Raw genomic sequence first — 25,055 nt, 5'->3', positions numbered from 1 at the left:
CCTTTTTTTTTTTTTTTAGATATCTTATATTTTAATATACAACAACAAAAGCCAAATAAATGTCACGGCTGAGTAAGACATATTTTAGGGTATTGCACTATAAACCCTTTAGGGTATTGCATTGTAAACCCTTATCAGTAAGGCAAAGTCTCAATCACCAGGTGGTTTTATTGTTCCAATGGCTGGGCCTAAACCGGTTGTCTGTGCTCAAAGGTAAGTGAAATATCCTGTGTTGGCGTGACTTTGCATTGCGGAGAGAAGCTTGTTTACATGAAAGGCAAATGTCCTATTTTGTTTTGAATGCAGAGCAGCGCCACTTTACTGACTGTCTATTATTTGAATACAAAAAACGATTTATGCATTTGCGACGTGTTAAATGAGCATGGGTTCATGTTTCTTGAGGAAGAACCCGGCATCCTGATACTCATGGCCATCTTTATAACTATTAAATGCTTCTCAGTAGCACTTCATAGTTCAAACATATCTTATAAAAGTCTTATTTGTTATTAGTTTCTGGAAACCAGACTAATAGGCAGAGCATCAAACCAGTGTCCTGCGAATGGGCAATTCAGTGGTCCGAAATTCATGGCAATACTGTTGAATTAACCGTAAATGCTTATGGTCATGCTACATGCATGCTGACAATCGGCTTAGAGCAGAAATGGGTGAACTTTCAAAATAAAAGCCATTTTTAAGACAAATATTAAAATGAGATTTAGCAGGTAACTGCCTATAGAGTTTTAACACAGCATCAAGTAATTCATCCTTTATTTACACCGTGGTAGCAGTCCATCACGTTTTGCATCCCGGGTGCACGGATACAGAAAATCACATTAAATGCAAGTCATGAATGGAAAGTTCAGCCTGTGCGTAAGGTACATTGTAAACACCTTCGTCCTTTCTACTGTGCTATACAAATAGAAAATGCCAATGTCATAGTTGTCAAGCGAGATGGAGCTGATCAGCTGACATGTGCACAGCACCAGGTCACGCCCACATTCAACAAAGACCAAGTCTGCACTGATGAGGCCAAGATTTGTGTTTGTCTGAGTGGCGAGAATATCAGACCGAAGATGAAACGTAGTCAGACACCACTTCTATTCAGACCGAGTGCTCTGAAGGCCATAAAATAGGAGGAACTATGAATACTTTAGGATTAGGTTTTTTAAAAGCTGCCTTGCTCCTCTTCCCCACGATAAACTGTTGCTCAAACTTGAGTTTTTCATTTCACTCAAATACTTTTATTTGATGCATCAACAGCTTGTTTGGTCCATTTCCTCGTGGGTTTAGAGGATTTTTGTTGTTGTGCCTGCAGCTCACTGGGCCCTTTTCGAAGGCAGCCATGTTGACAGGTCATTGCAAGGTGAACTCGGTGTAGGGGGGGGGGGTGCAAAAATGCGCTGGTCTTCGCCTGCCTTCCTTCCGCCACGCTCAGTGCTCTCCATTCGTTCTTTCCCCTTTGCCAGCCGGGTGCGCTGGCTTTTTAAGCCCTGCCTTAAACGGCCGGCTTAAACACCTACCGCTGGGTGTTCTGTGAGGCATTCTGGGGGCTGTAGTGCGTGTGGCAGCGGGCCAATTTGGGGTGGGGCTACTGTTCCTGGGTGCCTTCCGCCACGTGTCCCCCTTGTGATGCCACAACGGGTACAATTAATAACGTTAGATGTGACCAGGGCCGTATTGTGCACTGGCATGACTGCGCCACAATGAATGTAATAGGATCACAAGTCATTTAAATCAATCACACCTGCTTTCACGCTGCAATGCACAGTGTCCAGACGGCAGTTGTGAAAAGGGAGTGTGAACAGGTTTTGCATAATTACGTCCTCCCAGAGCAACAATGCAGAGATGGCGTTGTTAAGGTTCAGACAGATGGTGATTAGCGCTGTAGCTCGGCAGTACACGACGTTCTGTCTCGTGGTGTCGGCAGTAACTTGTCGACGGTACGTTGAATATTTTCTGTGGAAAACCGGATGCTTGTTTGGTTTCGCTTAGCTGACTTGTGCACACGGGCGGGTTAGTAGGATCCAGATGGGCAGGTTTCTGTGACGCTGCAGCAAGTTTGGTGTTTAGTTTGGTGTTGTTTGAATTCACTTAGATTTAGTTTCACTGATCATACTGGGTTTCATGTTCGCCCTTTTCAATTTCAGTGAACTTTTCTTGCAGTACTCCTGTAATTGTTTATACTAACTTCCGTTTTGGAGGTTTCTGATGCAAAACCAACTCCCCTCCCCTTTAATGGGTGTCAGCACCAGAGACCTCCACGAAGAAAAGAAATCGAGGATCTGAAAGGAAAAAAGCAAGGCAAATCTTCCCATGTGGAAGAAAACAAGCTTTACTAGTAAAATTAAAAGTAGCCCGTTGAGGCTTTGTAATAAGATGATATTTGCTTGGGAAAGAACTGCTGCTGCTATTTTTTTAAGAATTCAGATAGACCGTAATCATAAATGCTTGAAATAGTACAACACAGAAAAAAGGGATCCGAAAGAATAATAATAGAATTTATTAAATTGTAAAGACCGATCTTTCAGACTGAAAAATAACGTGACCACATAACTCGGGTGACAGTAGTTAACTTCACAATAAATGAAAAAAGGAGACAGAATAAAACTAATATTAGTTTTCATCTTTTTTTGTTTTACAATGTTTAGGACTGATTCTGTATGAGTGGTGCAGTGGGAAGGAATCAGGAATTTTCAGTTGTACTTGTACTTGACTTGAAACATGTTGTCTTTTGATGCAACTGCACATAAGAAGAGGAGCAATGAAAAAATCCACAATGTATGAAGTTCAAAAGATCAACTGAATGAAAGAAACAACATATGTTTTCATTTTATAAATGTCATGCTTATATAATGATAAATGAGTGGAGTCTATTGCATTCAGTAGCAACTTCAGTATTTACTTTAATTGCCAGAGCTGGTTTTTCTGGTGTGTGCAGCGGTGAGTGAAAATTGCTGAGTCACCATGAGTTTGCAAGCACGCGCCAAGAAATAGTGTAGTAGTAAGTAAGTAAATCCCTGCAAAGATAGCCATAGTCATAATGATAAGAAATGTACATAATTGTCTATGTTATCTTGTCATGATAGTTGTAATGTCATTGAAAAAACACATTTGAATGTGAATTTCCAACAGTGAATCCGCTGATTGTTATATTCAAATAGAGGTATGTGTAATTGTTTGGTAAATCGCCTTTAGTGCGCCCTTAAAAGAAAATATTTTAGTGTTGGATTTGTGTTTTTGTGTGCGTGCATGATCTCGCATACTATTGTCTGCTAATAATTGTTATGTTGCTCAAGCCTGTGGACACTTGCAGCTAAATGCATGATTCATATTACATCATATTAATTTAACAGAAATACGCTGGCTGTTAATATGACCTCATGTTTCCTTGATTTGAAGATATCTTAAATAACTAAGCGTGTTAAGTGTTTGGATAGGGTGGGAACTACCTTGACTAACTGACTGACTTACTTATCTTTGAAGAAAAATAATGGAATGGGAAGAAAAGAACTGGGATGGGCCCTAATTCCACCAATCCGGATGCAAAGCAACGGGAGATTCTTATATAATCAGACATTTCCCACCTTCTAGCATCACCTCTTACACCTTCCACCTCTCACAACTCCGGGCTTCCACGCTCACTCTCCAACCATGGCCAAGGACATGACTCTGCTGTGGGGCTCCGGCTCTCCTCCCTGCTGGAGGATCCAGATCGCACTGGAGGAGAAGAAGCTGCAGGGCTACAACCAAAAACTGCTCTCCTTTATGAAGGGAGAGCATAAGTCCAAACAGGTCATGGACATGAATCCCAGGGGACAGGTAAATTATTTTTAAGCTTTGCCCAGATATAAAGCAAATGTTCTTGTAGTCTTAAACAGCTTTTTCCTTTCATGCAGACATTCATTTTATGTTTTGTAGTCCACTCTCTTCCTCGCAGCTTCCTGCCTTTAAACATAAAGACTATGTCCTGAATGAGTCTTACGCTGCTTGCCTGTACCTGGAGGTAAGAACCCTCGTTCCCTTTTAAAAGTTTTATGCAGCTGTATACCACCATGGAGATAAGCTGGGCACCTCAGAGCAACCTGCAGCTGTTCATAATGGTTCCTCCTTTCTTGTCTCCAAACAACAGAACCAGTTTGGGGCACAGGGAAACAAACTGGTCCCTGAATGCCCAGCTGAACAAGCAATGATGTACCAGCGCATGTTTGAGTGTCTCACGCTCTCCGAGGAAATCAGTACGTTACTTCTGACATGCAAAGTATTTTACTGATGTTTTCAGAATGAAGTGTTTTTACAGTGAATCCTAGTTAAACTCAATGACTCAGCTGATGCTGTTGTCTCTCAGTGGCCATGTGGGACTTTGAACTACATTGCTCTTGGTAATGCACCGAGCCGCCTTGTTTAGCGAATCTTCTGAGACTTGGTATCTATGTCCTCAGAGGGACCTGAGACACACGGCGTACACTAATGAGCTGTGAATCCACCTAATTGAGCCATGCAACCATGCATTATTAAGTCCACAAGATTCACCCCCTTAAAAGAGGTAGTCAGGTCATTGTAATCTCTAAAAGGAATACATTTTCAGACTAGCTTGTGTTGAAGCCTCAAGTCATGAGACGGTGTTTGAGACATTTCTGGGGAGAGTTGCAAAAGAGAAGAGTGCTACATTACCAAATCATCAGGAGAAAGTTGGACGTAGTTTTTAAAGCCTATTGTGAGGGTTGATTTGATAGTAGCCGTCATGACTGACGGCCTTTTTGCATTTTTCAGTGAATGTTTTCCTCTACGAGAGGAGGGTCCCAGAGGGAGAGAGACATGACAGTGCTGTGAAGAGAAACCGGGAGGCTCTGACTGCTGAGGTCAAGCTGTGGGAGGGATACCTGAGCAAGGTAAACCTGAACCACGACACAAGCTAGAAATAACGTTTTTTCTGCATCGCTTTGAATGTCTGTTGTACGAGTTCTGTTTTTTTTGGATTCTTTTGGAAAATGTCATGTGACATAACTGTCTGTCTTCTAGGGACCAGGCCCTTTCCTTGCAGGAAAGACCTTTTCACTGGCTGATGTGATTGTTTACCCGACCATCGCTTTTCTCTTCCATTTTCAGTACGTGAATAAGAGAAAATGTATCGATTTAAATCAATGCAGGGATTTACAAAAAGAAAAATACATTTGTACGTGGAAGTTTACTGCACTTTATTTTTAACTTTAACTTTTTAAACTTGTATTCCTTTGTTCTTAAACTAGCCTTATATTTTATTATATTTGATTTGATACCTCTTGCACTATGTTGTTTTGTTCTCCATTGTCGTACTGTCTGCTGTCATGCACCGACCGCCAAGTCAAATTCCTTGTATGTTATGTCAGACATATTATGGTAATAAATGTTTCCCGATTCCTGACATCAACCTTTCTCTCTTCTTTAGGTTATCTGAAGATCGTTACCCTAAACTGGCAGCCTACTATAACTCCCTGAAGGAAAGACCCAGCATCAAAACCAGCTGGCCTCCTACCTGGCTGGAGACCCCAGAGGAATCGGGCAAGATGAAAGACGTCTGAGATTCAAACCTGCTTCAGCTGACACATGGGAAGTGTTCCTGTTCAGATCTGTACCCTCTCCTTGCATTGCACTGGCTCCACTTTTTAAGAAATATGCATTTTCTGTGGTTATTAAATTGTGTGCCTTAAACTCACAATCATTTTTGTGTTTTAAGAAATAAATAAACTTTGGCTTCAACTTTCCATGTGTTTGATTTAATTTCAAAGTCATTGTATACACTCTAGGTTTCCATGCCAACATATTTGAATGTAGTCTTCAAATTCATTGTTGTTCGGATACAGAACAACACATTAAATGCAAGTCATGAATGGCAAGCACAGCCTGTGTGCATTGTAAACACCGTCGTCCTTTCTAGTGTGCTACACAAATAGAAAAGGCCAATGTCATATGAAGTTGTCAAGCGAGATGGAGCTGATCAGCTGACACGTGCACAGCCCCAGGTCACGCCCACATTCAACAAAGACCACGTCCGCACTGATTAGGCCAAAGATTTGTGTTTGTCTGAGTGTCAAGAATTTCAGATCGAAGATGAAACGATATGAAGATGCCACCAGGTCACAAGTCCTCTGAAGGCCATAAAATGGGCAGAATTATGATCATACATGAAACAACATTAAGGGTTTGTTTAGAAACGGGAATACTTAAAGCAAAATTATCAGCAGTTGGTAGGATCTGCGTCTATTTAGTGTTATTTCATTTCAGTTTAATTTAGTTTGACTTTACAATTTAATTAATTTTTTTCCCTTTTATATTTAGTTAACTTAATCATTTTCATGAGTAAGTTGGTCTCAGTGTTGGCAACATAGCAACTTGTCAGACTACCCTGGCAAATCTTTTTTCAAACAGCACCAAGCAACTAAAAATATATATTTGAAAAACACATTTGGTATTTTTAGCCACTTTTGTAAGGTGGCTGAAATGCTAAAATGCATGCATTTTCCCTCTAAATGAGACAAAAGGCTGCAAAAGTGCATTGTGAGTGACAGCAGGCGCTCAGCTCGTGCACAGGCAGCAGTCGGCTGGACAACAGCCCGGAGACAGCGGGAGAGAGATGCCTAGTGCACACATCAGTATTTGAGTTGTTCAATAAAATAGCATATATACCTTATTATTAGCTTATACCTATAATTGTTGATCAGTTTGGTAGCACTAACTACAAATAGACTGCTTAAGGCTGTAATTGTTCAGAACGTGTAGGTTTACTAGTTACTGTTGAAGAAAATAAATGTAATATTTGATGGTGTGCAACGTGTAATCGTTCAATAACTCAATATGTTGTGTATAAAAATATCTAATCATATAAATGAGTTTATATAACTTCTACATTTAGAAATATGTGATAATGAATAAACAAATCTAAACTAACACATGTCAAATCATATTTCTGGCCGAGATGGACAGTCAGTTTGAGTGACGTTGTTGTGTACTCTACGTAATAAAGCGGTTTTATGTTATTAGGTAATGACGCCATCACGCAATGACATCACAATGTCAATATTAGCAACAGATTGATCTGCTTCTAGCCACTTCCCCCGAAAGCATTGTTGAAAAACCCTGGTCTGTCTTTAAACAAGTTGTCTTCTTGATGCAACTACACACAAGAAGAGGAAAAATGGTCGTTGTAAAATGTACCCTAAGAATGCCATTGCTGATCCTGGCGAGTCCACAATGTATGACGATCAAAGACCAACCGAATAAAAGAAACAACATGTGAATGGAAGCAATGTAAAACGCTTGTTTTCATGTTATTAATGTCACATTTATATAATGATAAATCAGTGGGGTCTGTTGCATTCAGTAGCAACTTGACTTTTTAGTTTCAACTGCCAGAACTGGTTTTCTCGGTGTGTGCAGAGGTGAGTGAAAATTGCTGACTCGTTGTGAGTTTGCGAGCACGCAACAATAAATAGTTAAGTAAATCCCCACAATGACAGTTATAATCAGTCAGTTATAAGCAATGAACCAATATACTATTTACGTTGCCTTCCACAGATATGTTATCTTTTTTATTTTAGATGGAATGTCATTGAAAAAACACGTTTCAATGTGAATTTCTAACTTCAGTAAATTCGCTGATTGTTGATGACAAATAGAGGTTATAGGTGTAATTGTTTGGTAAATGTCCTTTAGTCCGCTTTAAAAAAATATATATTTTAGGTTCAGATTTGTGTGGGTTTTTGTGTGCGTGCATTATCTCACATTCCGTTGTCTGCTGATATCAAAGGGCAAATGCAAAGCAAGAGAAGTATCTCCTTCCCAGGTGTGACAATGCTCAAGCCTGTGGATCCTTGGAGCCAGGTGCATGATTCATATTGAATCGGTTTACTAACTTACCAGAAATACGCTGGCTATCAATATAACGGCATTGATTTGAAGATATCTTAATAAACTAAGCATGTTACGTGTTTGGGTAGGGTGGGAACTACCTTGACTGTCTTGAGTTACCTATCTTTGGCAAAAAGAAAGAAATGGGATGGGGCTTAATTCCACCAATCAGGATGCGAAGCGACAGTAGTTTCCTATATAATCAGACATTTCACACATTGTAGCTTCACTTTTTACCTCTTCCACCTCTCGGATTCCGCTCTCAGGTGAAGCACGTCACTCTCCAACCATGGCCAAGGACATGACTCTGCTGTGGGGCTCCGGCTCTCCTCCCTGCTGGAGGATCCAGATCGCACTGGAGGAGAAGAAGCTGCAGGGCTACAACCAAAAACTGCTCTCCTTCATGAAGGGAGAGCATAAGTCCAAACAGGTCATGGACATGAATCCCAGGGGACAGGTAAATTATTGCCTTGCCCAGATATAAAAGCAAATCTTCTTGTAGTCTAAAAATGCTTTTTCATTTCATACATTTATTGTTACCTGACGTTTGTATTCCACTCTTCCTCACAGCTTCCTGCCTTCAAACATAAAGATTTTATCCTGAATGATTCTTACGCTGCGTGCTTGTACCTGGAGGTAAGAACTCCTTTCTTTTTTTGAAACTTGTATGCAGCCGTGTACCCCCATAGAATCAGGAGGGTTTATTGTGAACAACTCCTCGTAGACATCGGACACCCTACACTGTTCATAATGGTTCCTCCTTTCTTATCTCCAAACAGAACCAGTTTGGAGGACAGGGAAACAAACTGGTCCCTGAATGCCCAGCTGAACAAGCAATGATGTACCAGCGCATGTTTGAGGGTCTTTCGCTCATCGAGAAAATCCGTAAGTTACTTAACTGTTACTCTTATTTTCAGAAACTGGTGTTACACTGGATCCTAGTTAAACTCTATGACTCAGCTGAAGCTGTTGTCTCTCAGAGGCCTTATGGGACTAAACTCTTAAGTGACCCCTGTGCTCATCAAATGCCAGGGCAATAAAGGCAGTTTGTCCAAGCCCAAATGTGGGTGTAGTTTTTAAAGCCTATTGTGCTGGTAGATTTGGTTTGATCGTAGCCGTCATGGCTGACTGCCTTTTTTTCCTTTTTCAGTGCACGTTGTGCACTACGAGTGGAAGGTCCCTGAGGGAGAGAGACATGACAGTGCTGTGAAGAGAAACAAAGAAGCTCTGACTGCTGAGGTCAAGCTGTGGGAGGAATACCTGAGCAAGGTAAACCTGAACCACGACACAAGCTAGAAATGACTGGTTTTCTGCACTGCTTTGAATGTCTGTTGTACCAGTTTTGGATTATTTTGGCTAATGTAATATAACTGTCTGTCTTCTAGGGACCAGGCCCTTTCCTTGCAGGAAAGACCTTTTCACTGGCTGATGTGGCTGTTTACCCGAACATCGCTTTTCTCTTCCATTTTCAGTACGTGGATTAAATCAGAAAATGTCTTCATTTAAATCTATGCAATGATTCATATTAACCTTTCGCTCTTCTTTAGGTTATCTGAAGATCGTTACCCTAAACTGGCAGCCTACTATAACTCCCTGAAGGAAAGATCCAGCATCAAAACCAGCTGGCCTCCTACCTGGCTGGAGACCCCAGAGGAATCGGGCAAGATGAAAGACATCTGAGATTCCAACCTGCTTCAGCTGACCCACTGGAACTGTTACTGTTGAATGATCTGTACCATCTCCTTGCACTGAATTCCTTACCTGGCTTTTCATATGCATTTGCTGTGGTTATTACAATGTAGCAAATAAATTGTGTGGCTTAAACTCACGACCGTTGCTCGACCGTTGCTCTAAGCAAAAATAAACTGACATGAAACGCATGGAAAGCCAAAGTCCTTGTATTCACTCTAGATTTTTATGCCAACATATTGAATGTAGTCTTCAAATTCATCCAATCAGAGCTGGCTGATGTGCTCGCTGACATTTACAACCATCACAAGTCCCCACCAGCTTCAATTCGGCCCCTCCCAAAGAGAAAGATTGTAACCTGCCCAAATGACTGGTCCTGTTGCACTCACCCCAATAGTGATGAAGTGCTTTGAGAGGATAGTCATGACCCACATCAAGAACATTATCCCAGACACACGTAGACCTGCTGCACTTGCATATCGCCAAAACCAGTTTGCTCTGACTACCCCATGAACATCATCACGCGCTTAGGCAAGGACACAAGACTCCTTATAGACTTCACCTCAGGGTTTGTGTGGGATGACTATTAAAACTGAGTGAAACTCCTCTTTGGGTCTAACACCTACCCTCTTCAACTGGGTGCTGAGTTGCAACCGCACCTCCAATACAAGAACTGAGCACAGGGACTCCCCAGGGCTGTCAACTGGGTACCCTGCTGCTCACCGTCTTCACATGCCAGTGTGTGGCCTCCCAGGAAAACACAAGTGTCAAGTTTGAAGATGATGCTATAGTCATAGTACAGAACATGGAGGAACTTGTGGCATTGTGTCAAAATAATGTCTACATGAACAAAGACAAAACCAAGGAGATAATTATCAACCACAGAAGGTGCAGCAGATTGGTGAGACTGAGGTGGAAAGGGTGATAACCTTTAAATTCCTTGGAACTCACACCAGCATGGACTTCACCTGGCCTGGTCTTGTGTCCCTCTCAGAATCAAAGGGTGTCGATGTGGACCTGCCTGCTCTGTTTTCTGGTGACGGTAGCCAGCGTTTCCTCAGCTGGATGAGACAGTCTGTTACATTGGTCTTCTCAAAAGACATCTAAAATAATAAACTCATTGCAGGGTTCTCAAGCCTCACGCATTGACCGTGAGACACAAGCATTTCATTCAGTTCACACGCCACACATTTTGGAGGTTTCTGGTGCAAAACCAACTCGTCTGCCCTTTAATGGGTGTCAGCACCAGAGACCTCCATAATGAAAAGAAATTGAGGAAGATATTGACCCAAATGGAAAAAAGCAGGGCAAACCGTCCTATGTGGAAGAAAACAAGCTTTACTACTAAAATAAAAAGTAGCCTGTTGAGGCTCTGCAATAAGATGAAAGATCTTTACAGGGTAACAGGGCAGATAAGTTAATTTCACTATAATGTTTAATGCAAGGATAATGCAGTAGAGAAAAAATCTAACTAATATTAGTTGTCGTCTTCTTCCATCAGTGCAGTTTCACAATGTTTAAAACTGATCCTGTATGAGTGGTGCATTGGTAATGAATTAGTTAACTTAATTATTTTTTATTTTATGTTGGTCTCAGAGTTGACAACTTGTCAGACTATCCTTGCAACTTTTTGGAGTAACAAGAGTTAAAAAAGTGGTCGGTGGAAGGTTCCTTTTTCAGAACGGCACGAGCAGATCTGAGTTAGGTATTTAGCGACATGCAAATTCCATGTAACGTTAAAGAAGTATCTTCACGGGTTTGCCGTGAATGTTTTTTTCTAACTTTATTGAGAATCTGGCACAACACAGAGACCTGGAAGTAGCGCAGCGTCTTAAGTAAAGTGAGGTGTGTCTTAATGCGAGGCTTTAGAAATGAACACAAAGGGATTCTGTATTTTCGTATAAAGCCTGAAACGGGTCATTTGGCCAATGTTTGGATAACCAACCGCTGCCAGTTCATTGTTTACTATCATTATAACAGGGGTGCGTCCCCCCCACTACGGAAAAAGTCTGCAAATAAAAAACAGTGGATCATTGGGTAACGTTATTGTGTATTCTACGTAGAGGGTAGAATAGGTGTTTGAATAGGGTGGGAACTACCTTGACTCTTGAGTTACATGTCTAAAAACAAAAGAAATGGGATGGGGCTTAATTCCACCAATTAGGGTGCGAAGGCGCGTCTTATGTAATCAGACATTTCACACATTGTAGCCTCACTTTTTACCTCTTCCACCTCTCACAACTCCAGGCTTCCACCCTCAGGTGAAGCACGTCACTCTCCAACCATGGCCAAGGACATGACTCTGCTGTGGGGCTCCGGCTCTCCTCCCTGCTGGAGGATCCAGATCGCACTGGAGGAGAAGAAGCTGCAGGGCTACAACCAAAAACTGCTCTCCTTCATGAAGGGAGAGCATAAGTCCAAACAGGTCATGGACATGAATCCCAGGGGACAGGTAAATTATTGCCTTGCCCAGATATAAAAGCAAATCTTCTTGTAGTCTAAAAATGCTTTTTTCTTCTGTGGCATCATTTTATGTTACCTGACATTCATATTCCACTCTCTTCCTCACAGCTCCCTGCCTTTAAACATAAAGACTATGTCCTGAATGAGTCTTACGCTGCGTGCTTGTACCTGGAGGTAAGAACTCGTTCCCCTATAAAACTTGTATGCAGCCGTGTAGCACCATGGAAGTAATAAGGAGGGCTCATTGTGAACAACGGCTCGTAGACATCGGACACCCTGCACTTCCAGGGGAAAAGAAACCGGAGCAACCTGCAGCTGTTCATAATGGTTCCTCCTTTCTTGTCTCAAAACAACAGAACCAGTTTGGGGGACAGGGAGACAAACTAGTCCCTGAATGCCCAGCTGAACAAGCAATGATGTACCAGCGCATGTTTGAGGGTCTCGCGCTCAACCAGAAAATGGGTACGTTACCTCTGACATGCAAAGTATTTTACTGATGTGTTTTCCGTGGATCCAAGTTAAACTGGCTGTGTGTGTTGCAGTCAACCAGATAATGTGTGCGTTATTTTACTGATATTTTCAGAATGAAGTGTTTTTACAGTGAATCCTAGTTAAACTCAATGACTCAGCTGATGCTGTTGTCTCTCAGTGGCCTTGTGGGACTTTGAACTACATTGCTCTTGGTAATGCACCGAGCCGCCTTGTTTAGCGAATCTTCTGAGACTTGGTATCTATGTCCTCAGAGGGACCTGAGACACACGCCGTACACTAATGAGCTGTGAATCCACCTAATTGAGCCATGCAACCATGCATTATGATTAAGTCCAGAAAATGGGTACGTTACCTCTGACATGCAAAGTATTTCTCATATTTTCAGAAACCAGTGTTGTTACAGTGGATCCCAGTTGAACTCAATGACCTGGCTGATGCTGTTGTCTCTCAGAGGCCTTGTGGGACTTTGAACTACATTGCTCTTGGTAACGCACCACACGCAGAGCCGCCTTGTTTAAACTTTTAAGACTTCATGTAGTCAGTCGACAACCTCAGAGGGACCTGAGACACACGCCGTACACTAATGAGCTGTGCATCCACTGAGCCATACAACCATTCATTATGATTAATTCAACAAGTTTCACCCCCTTAAAAGAGGTAGTCAGGTCATTGTAATCCCTCAAAGTAATTTATTTTCAGACACGCTAAAGTGCTACATACCCAGACTTAAACGTAGGTAGTTAATATGCTATTTTCTGAACGGGCGGCTTCAAACTTTATTTGAGCTACTGTCTTCAAATCAAACGGATGTGTTGCATGAACTCTTGTTAAATGACCCCCAAATGCCCAAATGCTCAAATGCCATAGAACAATGAAAGCAGTTGGTCCAAGCCCAAATGTGCGCGTATAAGACTCGATTGTGATGGTAGATTTGTTCTGATAGTAGCCGTCATGACTGACTGCCTTTTTGCACAGCGGATTATATCTACTATGACTGGCTTGTCCCTGAGGGAGAGAGACATGACAGTGCTGTGAAGAGAAACAAAGAGGCTCTGACTGCTGAGATCAAGCTGTGGGAGGAATACCTGAGCAAGGTAAACCTGAACCACGACACAAGCTAGAAATTAAGGATTTTCTGCATCGCTTCGAATGTCTGTTGTACCACTTTTAGCTTTTTTTCCCCCAAAAATGTAATGTGATATAACTGTCTGTCTTTTAGGGACCACACCCTTTCCTTGCAGGAAAGACCTTTTCACTGGCTGATGTGGCTGTTTTCCCGAGCATCGCTTATCTCTTCCGTTTTCAGTACGTGGATTAAATCAGAGAAAATATCTCAAGATGAGAGAACGATTTACCAAAACAAATTGCATTTGTAACTAAGTTCACAAATAATTTTCCCTTCTTTAGGTTATCTGAAGATCGTTACCCTAAACTGGGAGCTTACTATAACTCCCTGAAGGAAAGACCCAGCATCAAAACCAGGTGGCCTCCTACCTGGCTGGAGACCCCAGAGGAATCGGGCAAGATGAAAGACGTCTGAGATTCAAAGCTGCTTCGTCTGACACACGAGAACGGTATACGATCTGTACCCTCTCCTTGCATTGCATGATTCTAGCTGGCTCTACTTTTTATATGAATTTGCTGTGGTTATTACATTTCAGAAAATAAATTGTGTGGTTTAAACTCATGATCCTTTTTGTGCTCTAAGCAAAAATAAACTTTGGCTTTCCACGTGTTTGATTTCATTTCAAAGTCATCGTAGTCACTCTAGGTTTCCATGACAACATATTTGAATGTAGTCTTTCAATTCATCCAATTGAATCAGAGCTGGTAGATGTGCTCGCTGACATTTACAACTTGTCGCTCACATGGGCCCACCTGCTTCAATTTGACCACCATTGTGCCCCACTCTAAGGGAAATATTGTAACCTGCCTGAATGACTGGTCATGTTGTACTCACCCCAATGGTGATGAGGTGTTTTAAGAGGATAGTCATGACCCACATCAAGAAGATGACACCGTAGACCTGCTGCACTTTGCATATCGCCAAAACCGGTCTGAGGCGGATGATTTAGAATTGGAGATCAATTCTGCTGTCTACACTTTTCCACACCACGCCTCCACCTGCCCAAATGAGATGTTAAATTACATTTACAGTGATAACCTGGATCTGTACAGTAATCTACTCATTCCATTGCATCTCTTCCTGTCTCTGTTGCCTCTGGTGAGAGAAGCTTTTCTGCTTTGAAGTTGATTCAAAACCTATTTGAGGTCAACCATGTGTATTTCCGAGTCCCAGATCGATCAAACTTATTGGGTTCCGGCTGGTATTTATTAGTTATTAGTAACGATTGGAAACTCCCGAACAGAGTTCTCTCTGTTTTGAACCAGTGTTGCCAATTCCTTAACAAGGAAAGACGCTGCAGTGCAGAATCAGCGGCGGCTTTGCGCATGCGCCCTTTGAAATTAGTCTGGACGTGACTCAAATGCTAAAATGCATGCATTTTCCCTCTAAATGACACAAAAAGCTGCAAAAGTGCATTGTGAGTGACAGCAGGCTCTCAGCTCGTGCACAGGCAGCAGTCGGCTGCACAACAGCCCGGAGACAGCTGGAGAGAGATGCCTAGTGCACACATCAGTATTTGAGTTGTTCAATAAAATAGCATATATACCTTATTATTAGCTTATACCTGTAATTTTTGATCAGTTTGCTAGCATGTTAACTAACTACAAATAGAGTGCTTAAAGCTATAATTGTTCAGAATGTGTAGGTTTACTAGTTAATAAGCGAAGAAATGTAATATTTGATTTGATTTCTAACGTGCAATCCTTCAATAACTCAATGTGTTGTGTATAAAAATATCTAATCATATAAAATATGTTTATATAACATCTACATATAAAACTATGTGATAATGAACAGACAAATCTAAACTAACACATGTCAAATCATATTTTTGGCCGAGGTGGACAGTCAGTTTGAGTGACTCTACGTAAAGACGCATTTTTACGTTTTTACGTAATTAGGTCATCACGCAATGACATCACAACGTCCCTTAGCAAACTTTAGAATGAAAGAAACAACATATGAATGGAAGCAATGTAAAATGCTTGTTTTCATTTTATTAATGTCACGCTTATACAATGATAAATGAGTGGAGTCTATTGCATTCAGTAGCAACTTGAGTATTTACTTTAATTGCCAGAGATGGTTTTCTCGGTGTGTGCAGCGGTGAGTGAAAACTGCTGAGTCACTGTGAGTTTGCAAGCACGCGACAAGAAATAGTTAAGTAAATCCCCGCAATGATAGTTATAAACATAAGCAGTGCACCAAGATACAATTTACTTAGTTATCCACGGTATGTTATCTTTGTCATGATGTCATTGAAAAAACACGTTTTAATGTGAATTTCGAACTCCAGTAAATTGGCTGATTGTTGATGACAAATAGAGGTTATAGGTGTAATTGTTTGGTAAATGTCCTTCAGTTCGCTTTAAATACATATATTTTAGCGTCAGATTCGTGTGTTTTTGTTTGTGTGCGTTATCTCACATTCCGTTGTCTGCTGATATCAAAGAGTAAATGCAAAGCAAGAGAAGTTTCTCCTGACCAAGTGTGACGGTACTCAACCCTGTGGGTCTTTGCAGTTGGATGCATGATTCAGATTGAATTGGTTTGCTAATTTAACAGAACTACGCTGACTCTCAATATAACGTCATTTTGCATTCATTTGAAGACACCTTAAAGAACTAACCGTTTGTACGTGTTTGGGTAGGGTGGGAACTAGCTTGACTGTCTTGAGTTGCATATCTTTGGCAAAAGAAAGATATGGGATGGGGCTTAATTCCACCAATCAGGATGCGAAGCGAAGGGAGCGTCTTATATAATCAGACATTTCACACATTGTAGCCTCACTTTTTACCTCTTCCACCTCTCATAACTCCAGGCTTCCACCCTCAGGTGCAGCACCTCACTCTCCAACCATGGCCAAGGACATGACTCTGCTGTGGGGCTCCGGCTCTCCTCCCTGCTGGAGGATCCAGATCACACTGGAGGAGAAGAAGCTGCAGGGCTACAACCAAAAACTGCTCTCCTTCATGAAGGGAGAGCATAAGTCCAAACAGGTCATGGACATGAATCCCAGGGGACAGGTAAATTATTGCCTTGCCCAGATATAAAAGCAAATCTTCTTGTAGTCTAAAAATGCTTTTTTCTTCTGTGGCATCATTTTATGTTACCTGACATTCATATTCCACTCTCTTCCTCACAGCTCCCTGCCTTTAAACATAAAGACTATGTCCTGAATGAGTCTTACGCTGCGTGCTTGTACCTGGAGGTAAGAACTCGTTCCCCTATAAAACTTGTATGCAGCCGTGTAGCACCATGGAAGTAATAAGCAGGGCTCATTGTGAACAACGGCTCGTAGACATCGGACACCCTGCACTTCCAGGGGAAAAGAAACCGGAGCAACCTGCAGCTGTTCATAATGGTTCCTCCTTTCTTGTCTCAAAACAACAGAACCAGTTTGGGGGACAGGGAGACAAACTAGTCCCTGAATGCCCAGCTGAACAAGCAATGATGTACCAGCGCATGTTTGAGGGTCTCGCGCTCAACCAGAAAATGGGTACGTTACCTCTGACATGCAAAGTATTTCTCATATTTTCAGAAACCAGTGTTGTTACAGTGGATCCCAGTTGAACTCAATGACCTGGCTGATGCTGTTGTCTCTCAGAGGCCTTGTGGGACTTTGAACTACATTGCTCTTGGCAACGCACCACACGCAGAGCCGCCTTGTTTAACGAATCCTCTGAGACTTTGTGTCGTCAGTCGACGCCCTCAGAGGGACCTGAGACACACGCCGTACACTAATGAGCTGTGCATTCAGAGTCATGCGACCATGCATTAAGATTAAGTCCACAAGGTTCACCCCCTTAAAAGAGGTAGTTGGGTCATTGTAATCTCACAAAGGAATACATATGCAGACTAGCTACAGTGCTACATTCCCAAATCATCACGATCAACTTAAACGTAAATGTAAATAGTTAATCTGCTATTTTCTTAACTTCAAAATTTATTTGAGCTTCTGTCTCCAGTTCAAACGGATGTGTTGCATGAACTCTTCTTAAATGACCCGCGTGCTTAAATGCCAGGACCATAAAAGCAGTTTGTCCAAGCCCAAATGTGGGTGTAGTTTTAAGAGCCTATTGTGATGGTAGATTTGTTCTGATAGTAGCCGTCATGACAGACTGCCATTTTGCACAGCGGATGTTATCTACTACGAGTGGAAGGTCCCTGAGGGAGAGAGACATGACAGTGCTGTGAAGAGAAACCGGGAGGCTCTGACTGCTGAGGTCAAGCTGTGGGAGGGATACCTGAGCAAGGTAAACCTGAACCACGACACAAGCTAGAAATAACTGGTTTTCTGCATCGCTTTGGATGGATGTTCTACAAGTTTGGGCTTTTAAATTTTTTTTACTTTGTGGAAAATCTAATGTGCTAACTGTCTGTCTTCTAGGGACCGGGCCCTTTCCTTGCAGGAAAGACCTTTTCACTGGCTGATGTGGCCGTTTACCCGAGCATCGCTTATCTCTACCGTTTTCAGTACGTGGATTAAATCAGAGAAAATGTCTCAAGAGGATTGATTTAAATCAATGAAACTATTGACAAAATACATTTGTAACTAAGTTCACAAATAATTTTCCCTTCTTTAGGTTATCTGAAGATCGTTACCCTAAACTGGCAGCTTACTATAACTCCCTGAAGGAAAGACCCAGCATCAAAACCAGCTGGCCTCCTACCTGGCTGGAGACCCCAGACGAAACAGGAAAGCTGAAAGACATCTGAGATTCAAACCTGCTTCGTCTGACACACAAGAACTACATACCATCTGTACCCTCTCCTTGAATTGCATGATTCTAGCACTTTTTATATGCATTTGCTGTGGTTATTACATTGAAGAAAATAAATTACGTGGCTGTAACTCTAGATTTTTGTGCTCTTAACAAAAATAAATTTTGTCTTTCCATGCGTTTGATTTAATTTCAAAGTCATTGTAGTCACTGTAGGGTTCCGTTGTAACATATTTTAATTTATTCTAATTGTGTCCCTCTCAAAAATAAGGGTGATCTGGTCTTTCTTCTTCACCATCAGTACCTTAATAACCTGTTTAGTCATTCATGATGGGAGTAAAGCACATTAAACCATTATCATTCTAGGGGACAAGCAATGTTTTAGCCCCACTTAATAAAAACTAATACTAAAATATTTTCTTAAATTGAGGCTGCTAAAGTCAAAACTGTGTTCTAAAAGAACGTCACTATGAAGCAATGACCGGATTCACCATGCCAGCAAAAACAACCTCAACCTGAAAATATTCGGAATAGCATTGCGGACTAAAACCAAATAGTTGCCACATTGTTTTGCATATATTGATTTTATTTCTTGTGATGCCCACACATGGGTAGACACACGATCCTCTACTCAGACTAACTGTTGCCCTATAGGTGAGCCTGGGTGGGACATTGTCCTGATGGCTAATGGAGAGCACCTGGGCCCGGTGTCTCCTAAGCTCTCTATATATTTAATAAACATATATTCTTTAATCTCATACACCGTCTCCTGCTCCTGATGTTTGGCATAGCTTGAGCCAGCTATGACAATCTGGCCTTTACTGTTGACAAACCTGAGGTCAAAGTCTGTGTGTGTGTGTGTGTGTGTGTGTGTGTGCCGTCCTCTCAAATTGAAGTATAAATAGCTGTTTTTGAAGAATCCTCACTAAAGTCTGAACCGAAGATGGAAGCACATTGGATTTTAGGGGTTCTGCTATCTGTCTTCAGCCTCTCCCTTAGTCAAGGTAATACAATATCACAACTTGTATGTAGTAGGATGTACTGTATGAGTTTATTTCTGTATTCCATTTTTTTTAGCATGTAGACAACAGCTTCTGGAGGATGTAGATTTCCCTGGATCAGACATCAAATTTGTCTTCTCTCCCGATGTCAATCACTGTCAGCAACTTTGCACCCAGCACCCGGCCTGTCTCTTCTTTTCCTTTCTTCGTGCTGAGTGGACCCGGGACGACAGGTACAGAACAAGCAGCAATTGTTTTCATAAAACAGAAGGGTTAAAATACATTTTGGACTCAGAAAATGCACCTCTATAACATACTGTCGCAAGAAATTTATTAAAATGTTATTTTAATTAAGCACTACCACTAGTAGTAAAAAGAATTAAAAAAATGTTTGCAGCCGAAAATTAGATTTCTTTTTATATATATATTTACCTTTCATCTTTGTTGATTACTGTAACTGGGATCATGCACATTTTGGAAATGTAGGGGGTGCTGAGGAGTGAGCAGTTGGTTTGAATATGCAACCCCACCACTAGATGCCACTAAATTCTTTACACAGATGAAGTCAAAGACACACAAACACAAAACTTCTGCTTTTCTCTGCAGGAACTTCTACTGCTACCTCAAGACTACTTCTTCTGGAGAACCCGATGTGCAAAATCCGGTGGAGGGGATCACCTCTGGATATTCTCTCAAACCCTGCAGCCCAGATTCAAGTAGACTCACAATTATTTAGAACTGTTATGCAGACTTTTAGTTAATTTGCAAATACGGATGTTAAATATAGAAGTAACAGGGTTATGTAATACAAATACATAAAAGTGTAATTTTATTTATAAAGGATAACACACAAAAAAAACTTGTGTGGAATCTTAACTTGAGTAACAGGTTATAGCGTGTTAGAACCTGAATCAAGTTCACAGGTTAACTAGTAATCTATAACTATTGAATTTAAAAGTAACTCTGCATACAATGTTAACTATTGATCCATGACCACACTCTCCTTCTCTCTCTCCGTCTGCCAGAGCCTTGTCTGCCTCAGCTGTACAATGGCTTGGACTTCCTAGGTGCTGACTACAAAGCCTTGTTCACAGAAGATGCTGAGGAGTGTCGGAGAGCCTGCACACAGGACCCTGCCTGTCAGTTTTTCACTTTTCTAAATGAAGACTTCACACCAGACAATTTCAGGTAAACGTAAATTCACAGATGTCACACAAGTGGTGAAATTGAATGTATCCGTATTGTATCTGTATTGGCTAATTGTTGTACACAGTTGGATTAATTCAGACAACAAGGAGGAAGCTTTGCTCTTGCAACACTAGGGTGATGACATAGGCCCCTCAATTACCTGAGTATGCAAATAATTTTGTGGTTTTAGGTACAAGTGCCACCTTAAATTCAGCTGGCCAGTGGCAACACTTCCAGTTGTTGAAAGAACAGCTGGTTTAGTGTCTGGATTCTCCAACAAAGTAGAAACATTTCAAGAGGGTAAACCAGGTACAAAAACAATCATAGCAAAAGCATTCAGAATAAAGTCTGCAGATGCAGTGGATGTCTAATGTGTTTCCAATGTTTTGTCCAGCATGTCAGGGAAAGCTTTTTCCAAACACCGACATCCCAGGAAATGACATTCTGGATCTTCCTGCTGCCTCCCCTGGACACTGTCAGAACCTGTGCTCTGCTCACTCAGTCTGCACCGCCTTCTCTTTTGTCAGGTACTCAAACAGTTTTTTCTAATAAGACAATCTCATCTATTTCAGTCAGATCTGTTCTCAAATCTCAAAATATAGACATTTTCCTTCAAGGTCTCTTTTTAATCCTAACTATTCTGTTTGTTGCAGTGACAACTTCAATTGTTACCTGAAGGTAAACGACGATGCACTGATTCTCACAGCAAAAGATCGAATCACATCTGGACTACCGGCACGCTTCTGTCAGCCAGACAACAGTATGTATTATCAATCAACATTGACACTATCTGAGAGGACACACTTCAGTTGACTAGTCATGGTCCTTTTAAATTCATTATTCATTACTCATTGCTCTTTCCATTCATTACTCTCAAACTCTCAAAGCCAAACATGTCACGCTTTGTTTCCATGATAAAAAGACAATATTCACTGAATGGTGAATTGAATTGATTATTTTCGAGAGATAATCAACATAAATGACATAGAATAAATCTCCTCGAATACCGTATGTATAGATAAGCTATGAACTATTTTAGATCCGGTTATCAACCGATCTTTTACAACAACTGAAATCATTCAGCCCCTTCATCCGTCTCTCCTTTCAGTCTATTGATGGTGAAGTGTTTCTGTGGTTCAGGCCAGCAGTCTGACCTTGTTCCTCTCTGCCACCAGGCTGGGTCAACAATGCTCTTGAAAGAGTCGATTTCCGGGGTAGTGACATTCGCTATGAACTGTTGGACGATGCGGTCTCTTGTCAGAGGACCTGTAATGTGGATCCTAACTGCCAGTTCTACACATATGTCAACAAAGACTTCCCTGACAGCAATATCAGGTACATTAACCCTTATGCATGCATGAAAACCTGCATTAACACAAACAATTCCCATTTTTAAATTAAAATTGGTCCAACAATTAAGGACTTTTTTTTAAGATGCTGTTGTTGATCTTGTGTTCTAGGCGCCGCTGCCACCTCAAGCGGTCCATCACCATGCCTGCTCCTCCTAGAGTCACCAAACTGGCCAATGTCGTATCAGGCTTCCAATTGAGGAACTGCGTGTAAAGTGCTCCAGAAAATCCAAAATATATTATTGCTTTGTTTCTTTAATCTGGCTGCTTGATTCAACATCAGTTGAATGCAGTACATGATTATTTTTGTGTCTAAACAAGAGTAATAAAATACAGACTATTGGTTTGCTTTTCACTTTCTTTAATCATTTGGAAGTCAGTATTCACACAGTCAAATGGTAAAGGTCCACATGTTGTCTTCAACATGCAAGCGTGGATTTAAATCTTGACGTTTAAAAAGTCATCATACCTGAGATCAACATGTCAGTTTGATGGATAAACAGCTGTGTTTAAAGAATCCTCACTGAACTTAAGTTGGAAACAAATAAGATTTTACGGGTTCTGCTGTCTATCTGCAGCCTCTCCTTTAGTCATGGTAATGCTTTTAAGTGTTGTCACTTTGATTTCTGGCTGGCCTTTTAAAGAAATGTGCATTTGCTGTGGTTATTAATTAGGGGAGCATATATTGAGTGTCTTAAACTCCAGATCCATTTTGTTCTCTAAACAAATTAACTTTGGCTTTCAACTTTCCAGGCTTTTTATTTAGTTTTTATAAGTCATTGCGGTCAGTGTCGCTTTCTCAGAATGTGCTGCCAATATTTCCAAGAGGTGGGATCAAACTGCACAAACTGAACTTTCCAGATTTTCAAATGAAAACCACAAGAGATTTCTCAAATTGGAGTCTACTTTGGAGCTATTACTTTTCATCATCAGTACCTTAATGACCTGTTTAGTCCATTATGGGAGTAAAGTACCTTCAACTTTCATTCTAGGGGACAAGCAATGTTTCGGACTGACTCTGACAACTTATCACTAGAAGTAACATTTGGTTAAATTGAAGCTGCTAAAGAAAGAATTGTTCTGTAAATGAGTGATACTATGAAGCAATGAAATATCTGGACTTTGAAAAAAGACAAACCTGTGTTTCAGGAATCCCTACTCAACTCGGAACTAAAGATGGTAAGCATTTGATTTTAGGGTTTCTGCTGTCTATCTTCAGGCTCTCCTTTAGTCATGGTAATGCTTTAAAGTATTGTCATTGTATCACTTTTATGTACTAGGATGTAATGTATGAGTATATTTCTCTTTCTGTTTTCCATTTATTTAGAGTGTAGATAAATATTCTGAAGGATGTAGGTTCATCTGGAAAAGACATCCAATTTGTTAATAAGGAACTTGAGCGAGGGGCAATATCCTTTGGAGCAATCTAAGATGTTCTAAGGGTGGGATTGCCACAGTATGGCGAAACTTCCCTTTTCTTCTGTTTGCGAGACTTACCAGATTTTCCAGTTGCGGTCTCCAAATCTGCATGACACAGAGGCAGGGCACTGAGTTTCTGAAAGGCCTCCTCCGCCTCTTTAGCTTGAGCTCTGGTCAATGCAACATTGCAACAAAACATTTGCTGTTACATTTGTGGCTGGAATAAATAAATAAAAAGGGAGGTCTCCACCAACCACAGCAGTAAGGCAAGGCAAGGGTGGGGGCTTTTCATCCCCATGAACCGAGCAAACAGGGATAGTCTCATTTATCCTAATAATATTTGGTGGTGCAAAATGGCTGTGTACAAGGGTCTGGTCACTGTCTGAATCCATCCAGGACTGTTTTAATTTCAGTTTCAACATTTGTTGGCACACAATGCATTTGAGTTACTTTGGAGTTTTGGGGGCACATTGGTTTTATATGTCCTTCCATTCCACATGCATTAGATAACACATTTTCATTTTGGTAGGGAGCTTGTATCCCATCTTAGCGTGCTGGTTTTCTCACATGAAGGACTTACCCACTATGGCCAACTGTCTTTGGTGGTACTGAGGGACTGGATTGCGGTAATCCTTACTTCCCCATACTTTGTAGTGCAATAGCTGGCCTTTCCTCTGTGCTGCCACATTGACATCAGCCTCAGCAGCAGAACCTGGGTAACCCTTTTTAATCCAGACCTGCAGCTCAGGAGAACGCATTCTGAAATAATAATAATTCACTTTCCGTCCTCCTTCAACCGTGTAGACCGCTCACTTGGGTCCTCAGGCTTCATATGAAGGGAGCGGAATCTCAGGCTATATGTCTGAAGGTTATTATCATATTACATTACATTACATTACAGGTCATTTTAGCAGACGCTTTTATCCAAAGCGACTTACATTACACTTTAAACCCGTGGCTTTTTCACATTTTTGCCCGGGGAGCAATTAGGGGTTAGGTGTCTTGCTCAGGGACACTTTGACATGGAACATGGGGCAGCATATTCATGGAGGATGGCGCTTTTGACGTTACCATAATCAAGACAATCATCAATAACTACATATGCACCTCTAGCTTTGGCAGAAAGTTTTTGCCATTGACAAGCCAGTGGAACACATTCAAAGGCGATTAAGACATTTTCAACATCCTCCTCAGTGAACTCCTCAAATCTCGGCCAGAGAAGCTGAGACTGACGTGCAGAGGCATAAGCCTGGTTCATCTCATTTTCGGGAGTAACTTTGAGAGGGATGCCAGCGTCCGAAGATGCAAGAACAGGTGGTTGATGTTCATCTGGCAGGAGGCACTGGCAAGGTCCGGACTTAATTTTCCTCCTGAAGGAGCCGGAAATGGTGTTGGAGCATTGTAAAGCGGTGTTCTTGTCAGCTAGTTTCCTTGTTCTCTGTGGCGTCTCGGGCCTCTTGCTGCTCTACCTGGCATTGAAAAAGGGAGAACAGGTCCAACATTGTTGGCTCCTACCTTTGTCCTCAGTGCTCTCCAACCCTACAGAAGCTCCAACTTCAGAAATAACTGGATACATCTACATAGACTGCTACACCTCTTCAAAGAGCGCCATCTTACGCTGCCATCTTTCTGCAGTAGCCCAGAAAAAACACCAATGAAAAAGACACTAGTCGCAGGGCCTTTTTCATTGTTTTTACGCTGCTCAAAGGACACCGGGGTG

The 25,055-nt window shown here is 41.4% G+C and overlaps 5 protein-coding genes across 6 annotated transcripts; all 5 read left to right on the top strand.

The window, feature by feature from the left end:
- The first annotated feature begins 1,802 nt into the window (after window positions 1–1,802).
- On the top strand, window positions 1,803–5,736 carry LOC120827101 (glutathione S-transferase A). 2 transcript variants are annotated; one of them, XM_078080859.1, is made up of 7 exons: window positions 1,869–1,940; window positions 3,484–3,819; window positions 3,938–4,003; window positions 4,130–4,235; window positions 4,771–4,889; window positions 5,020–5,105; window positions 5,426–5,736. In XM_078080859.1, exons 2-7 carry the CDS (start codon window positions 3,652–3,654, stop codon window positions 5,556–5,558), a joined length of 678 nt encoding a protein of 225 aa, XP_077936985.1. In that variant the 5' UTR covers window positions 1,869–1,940; window positions 3,484–3,651; the 3' UTR covers window positions 5,559–5,736. The 2 variants fall into 2 exon arrangements, with proteins under 2 accessions (XP_077936986.1, XP_077936985.1); XM_078080860.1 differs by lacking the exon at window positions 5,020–5,105 and having other exon boundaries at window positions 1,803–1,940; window positions 3,592–3,819.
- Window positions 5,737–7,859: 2,123 nt separating this feature from the next.
- Window positions 7,860–9,764, top strand: LOC120827098 (glutathione S-transferase A-like). Its single transcript, XM_040189765.2, has 6 exons — window positions 7,860–8,341; window positions 8,455–8,520; window positions 8,664–8,769; window positions 9,035–9,153; window positions 9,270–9,355; window positions 9,432–9,764. The coding sequence occupies exons 1-6, from the start codon at window positions 8,174–8,176 to the stop codon at window positions 9,562–9,564; spliced, it is 678 nt and encodes a 225-aa protein (XP_040045699.2). The 5' UTR covers window positions 7,860–8,173; the 3' UTR covers window positions 9,565–9,764.
- Window positions 9,765–11,767: 2,003 nt separating this feature from the next.
- On the top strand, window positions 11,768–14,257 carry LOC120827100 (glutathione S-transferase A). The gene is made up of 6 exons (XM_040189767.2): window positions 11,768–12,025; window positions 12,145–12,210; window positions 12,393–12,498; window positions 13,504–13,622; window positions 13,748–13,833; window positions 13,936–14,257. Exons 1-6 carry the CDS (start codon window positions 11,858–11,860, stop codon window positions 14,066–14,068), a joined length of 678 nt encoding a protein of 225 aa, XP_040045701.2. The 5' UTR covers window positions 11,768–11,857; the 3' UTR covers window positions 14,069–14,257.
- Window positions 14,258–16,389: 2,132 nt separating this feature from the next.
- LOC120827097 (glutathione S-transferase A) lies at window positions 16,390–18,556 on the top strand. Its single transcript, XM_040189764.2, has 6 exons — window positions 16,390–16,680; window positions 16,800–16,865; window positions 17,048–17,153; window positions 17,792–17,910; window positions 18,045–18,130; window positions 18,241–18,556. Exons 1-6 carry the CDS (start codon window positions 16,513–16,515, stop codon window positions 18,371–18,373), a joined length of 678 nt encoding a protein of 225 aa, XP_040045698.2. The 5' UTR covers window positions 16,390–16,512; the 3' UTR covers window positions 18,374–18,556.
- A 667-nt stretch (window positions 18,557–19,223) lies between these two features.
- Window positions 19,224–22,259, top strand: LOC120827096 (coagulation factor XI). The gene is made up of 9 exons (XM_040189763.2): window positions 19,224–19,382; window positions 19,456–19,612; window positions 19,986–20,095; window positions 20,405–20,567; window positions 20,758–20,876; window positions 20,962–21,094; window positions 21,221–21,327; window positions 21,743–21,902; window positions 22,028–22,259. The coding sequence occupies exons 1-9, from the start codon at window positions 19,322–19,324 to the stop codon at window positions 22,128–22,130; spliced, it is 1,113 nt and encodes a 370-aa protein (XP_040045697.2). The 5' UTR covers window positions 19,224–19,321; the 3' UTR covers window positions 22,131–22,259.
- Window positions 22,260–25,055: the final 2,796 nt, after the last annotated feature.

The sequence above is a fragment of the Gasterosteus aculeatus genome, chromosome 10, assembly GCF_964276395.1.
Source record: "Gasterosteus aculeatus chromosome 10, fGasAcu3.hap1.1, whole genome shotgun sequence".
NCBI lineage: Eukaryota > Metazoa > Chordata > Actinopteri > Perciformes > Gasterosteidae > Gasterosteus > Gasterosteus aculeatus.
Note: the sequence above shows the minus strand (reverse complement) of the source record. Positions and strands in the feature narration are given on the sequence as shown.

Coding starts and splice junctions, on each gene's coding strand:
- LOC120827101 (XM_078080859.1), top strand. CDS start 3,652: ATGGCCAAGGACATGACTCTGCTGTGGGGCTCCGGCTCTCCTCCCTGC. Junction 4,004..4,129: donor CTGCTTGCCTGTACCTGGAG/GTAAGAACCCTC, acceptor TCCAAACAACAG/AACCAGTTTGGGGCACAGGG. Junction 4,890..5,019: donor GGGAGGGATACCTGAGCAAG/GTAAACCTGAAC, acceptor TCTGTCTTCTAG/GGACCAGGCCCTTTCCTTGC.
- LOC120827098 (XM_040189765.2), top strand. CDS start 8,174: ATGGCCAAGGACATGACTCTGCTGTGGGGCTCCGGCTCTCCTCCCTGC. Junction 8,342..8,454: donor ACATGAATCCCAGGGGACAG/GTAAATTATTGC, acceptor TCTTCCTCACAG/CTTCCTGCCTTCAAACATAA. Junction 8,521..8,663: donor CTGCGTGCTTGTACCTGGAG/GTAAGAACTCCT, acceptor ATCTCCAAACAG/AACCAGTTTGGAGGACAGGG.
- LOC120827100 (XM_040189767.2), top strand. CDS start 11,858: ATGGCCAAGGACATGACTCTGCTGTGGGGCTCCGGCTCTCCTCCCTGC. Junction 12,499..13,503: donor CGCGCTCAACCAGAAAATGG/GTACGTTACCTC, acceptor CTTTTTGCACAG/CGGATTATATCTACTATGAC. Junction 13,623..13,747: donor GGGAGGAATACCTGAGCAAG/GTAAACCTGAAC, acceptor TCTGTCTTTTAG/GGACCACACCCTTTCCTTGC.
- LOC120827097 (XM_040189764.2), top strand. CDS start 16,513: ATGGCCAAGGACATGACTCTGCTGTGGGGCTCCGGCTCTCCTCCCTGC. Junction 16,681..16,799: donor ACATGAATCCCAGGGGACAG/GTAAATTATTGC, acceptor TCTTCCTCACAG/CTCCCTGCCTTTAAACATAA. Junction 16,866..17,047: donor CTGCGTGCTTGTACCTGGAG/GTAAGAACTCGT, acceptor TCAAAACAACAG/AACCAGTTTGGGGGACAGGG.
- LOC120827096 (XM_040189763.2), top strand. CDS start 19,322: ATGGAAGCACATTGGATTTTAGGGGTTCTGCTATCTGTCTTCAGCCTC. Junction 20,877..20,961: donor ATTTCAAGAGGGTAAACCAG/GTACAAAAACAA, acceptor TGTTTTGTCCAG/CATGTCAGGGAAAGCTTTTT. Junction 21,328..21,742: donor CTTCTGTCAGCCAGACAACA/GTATGTATTATC, acceptor CTCTGCCACCAG/GCTGGGTCAACAATGCTCTT.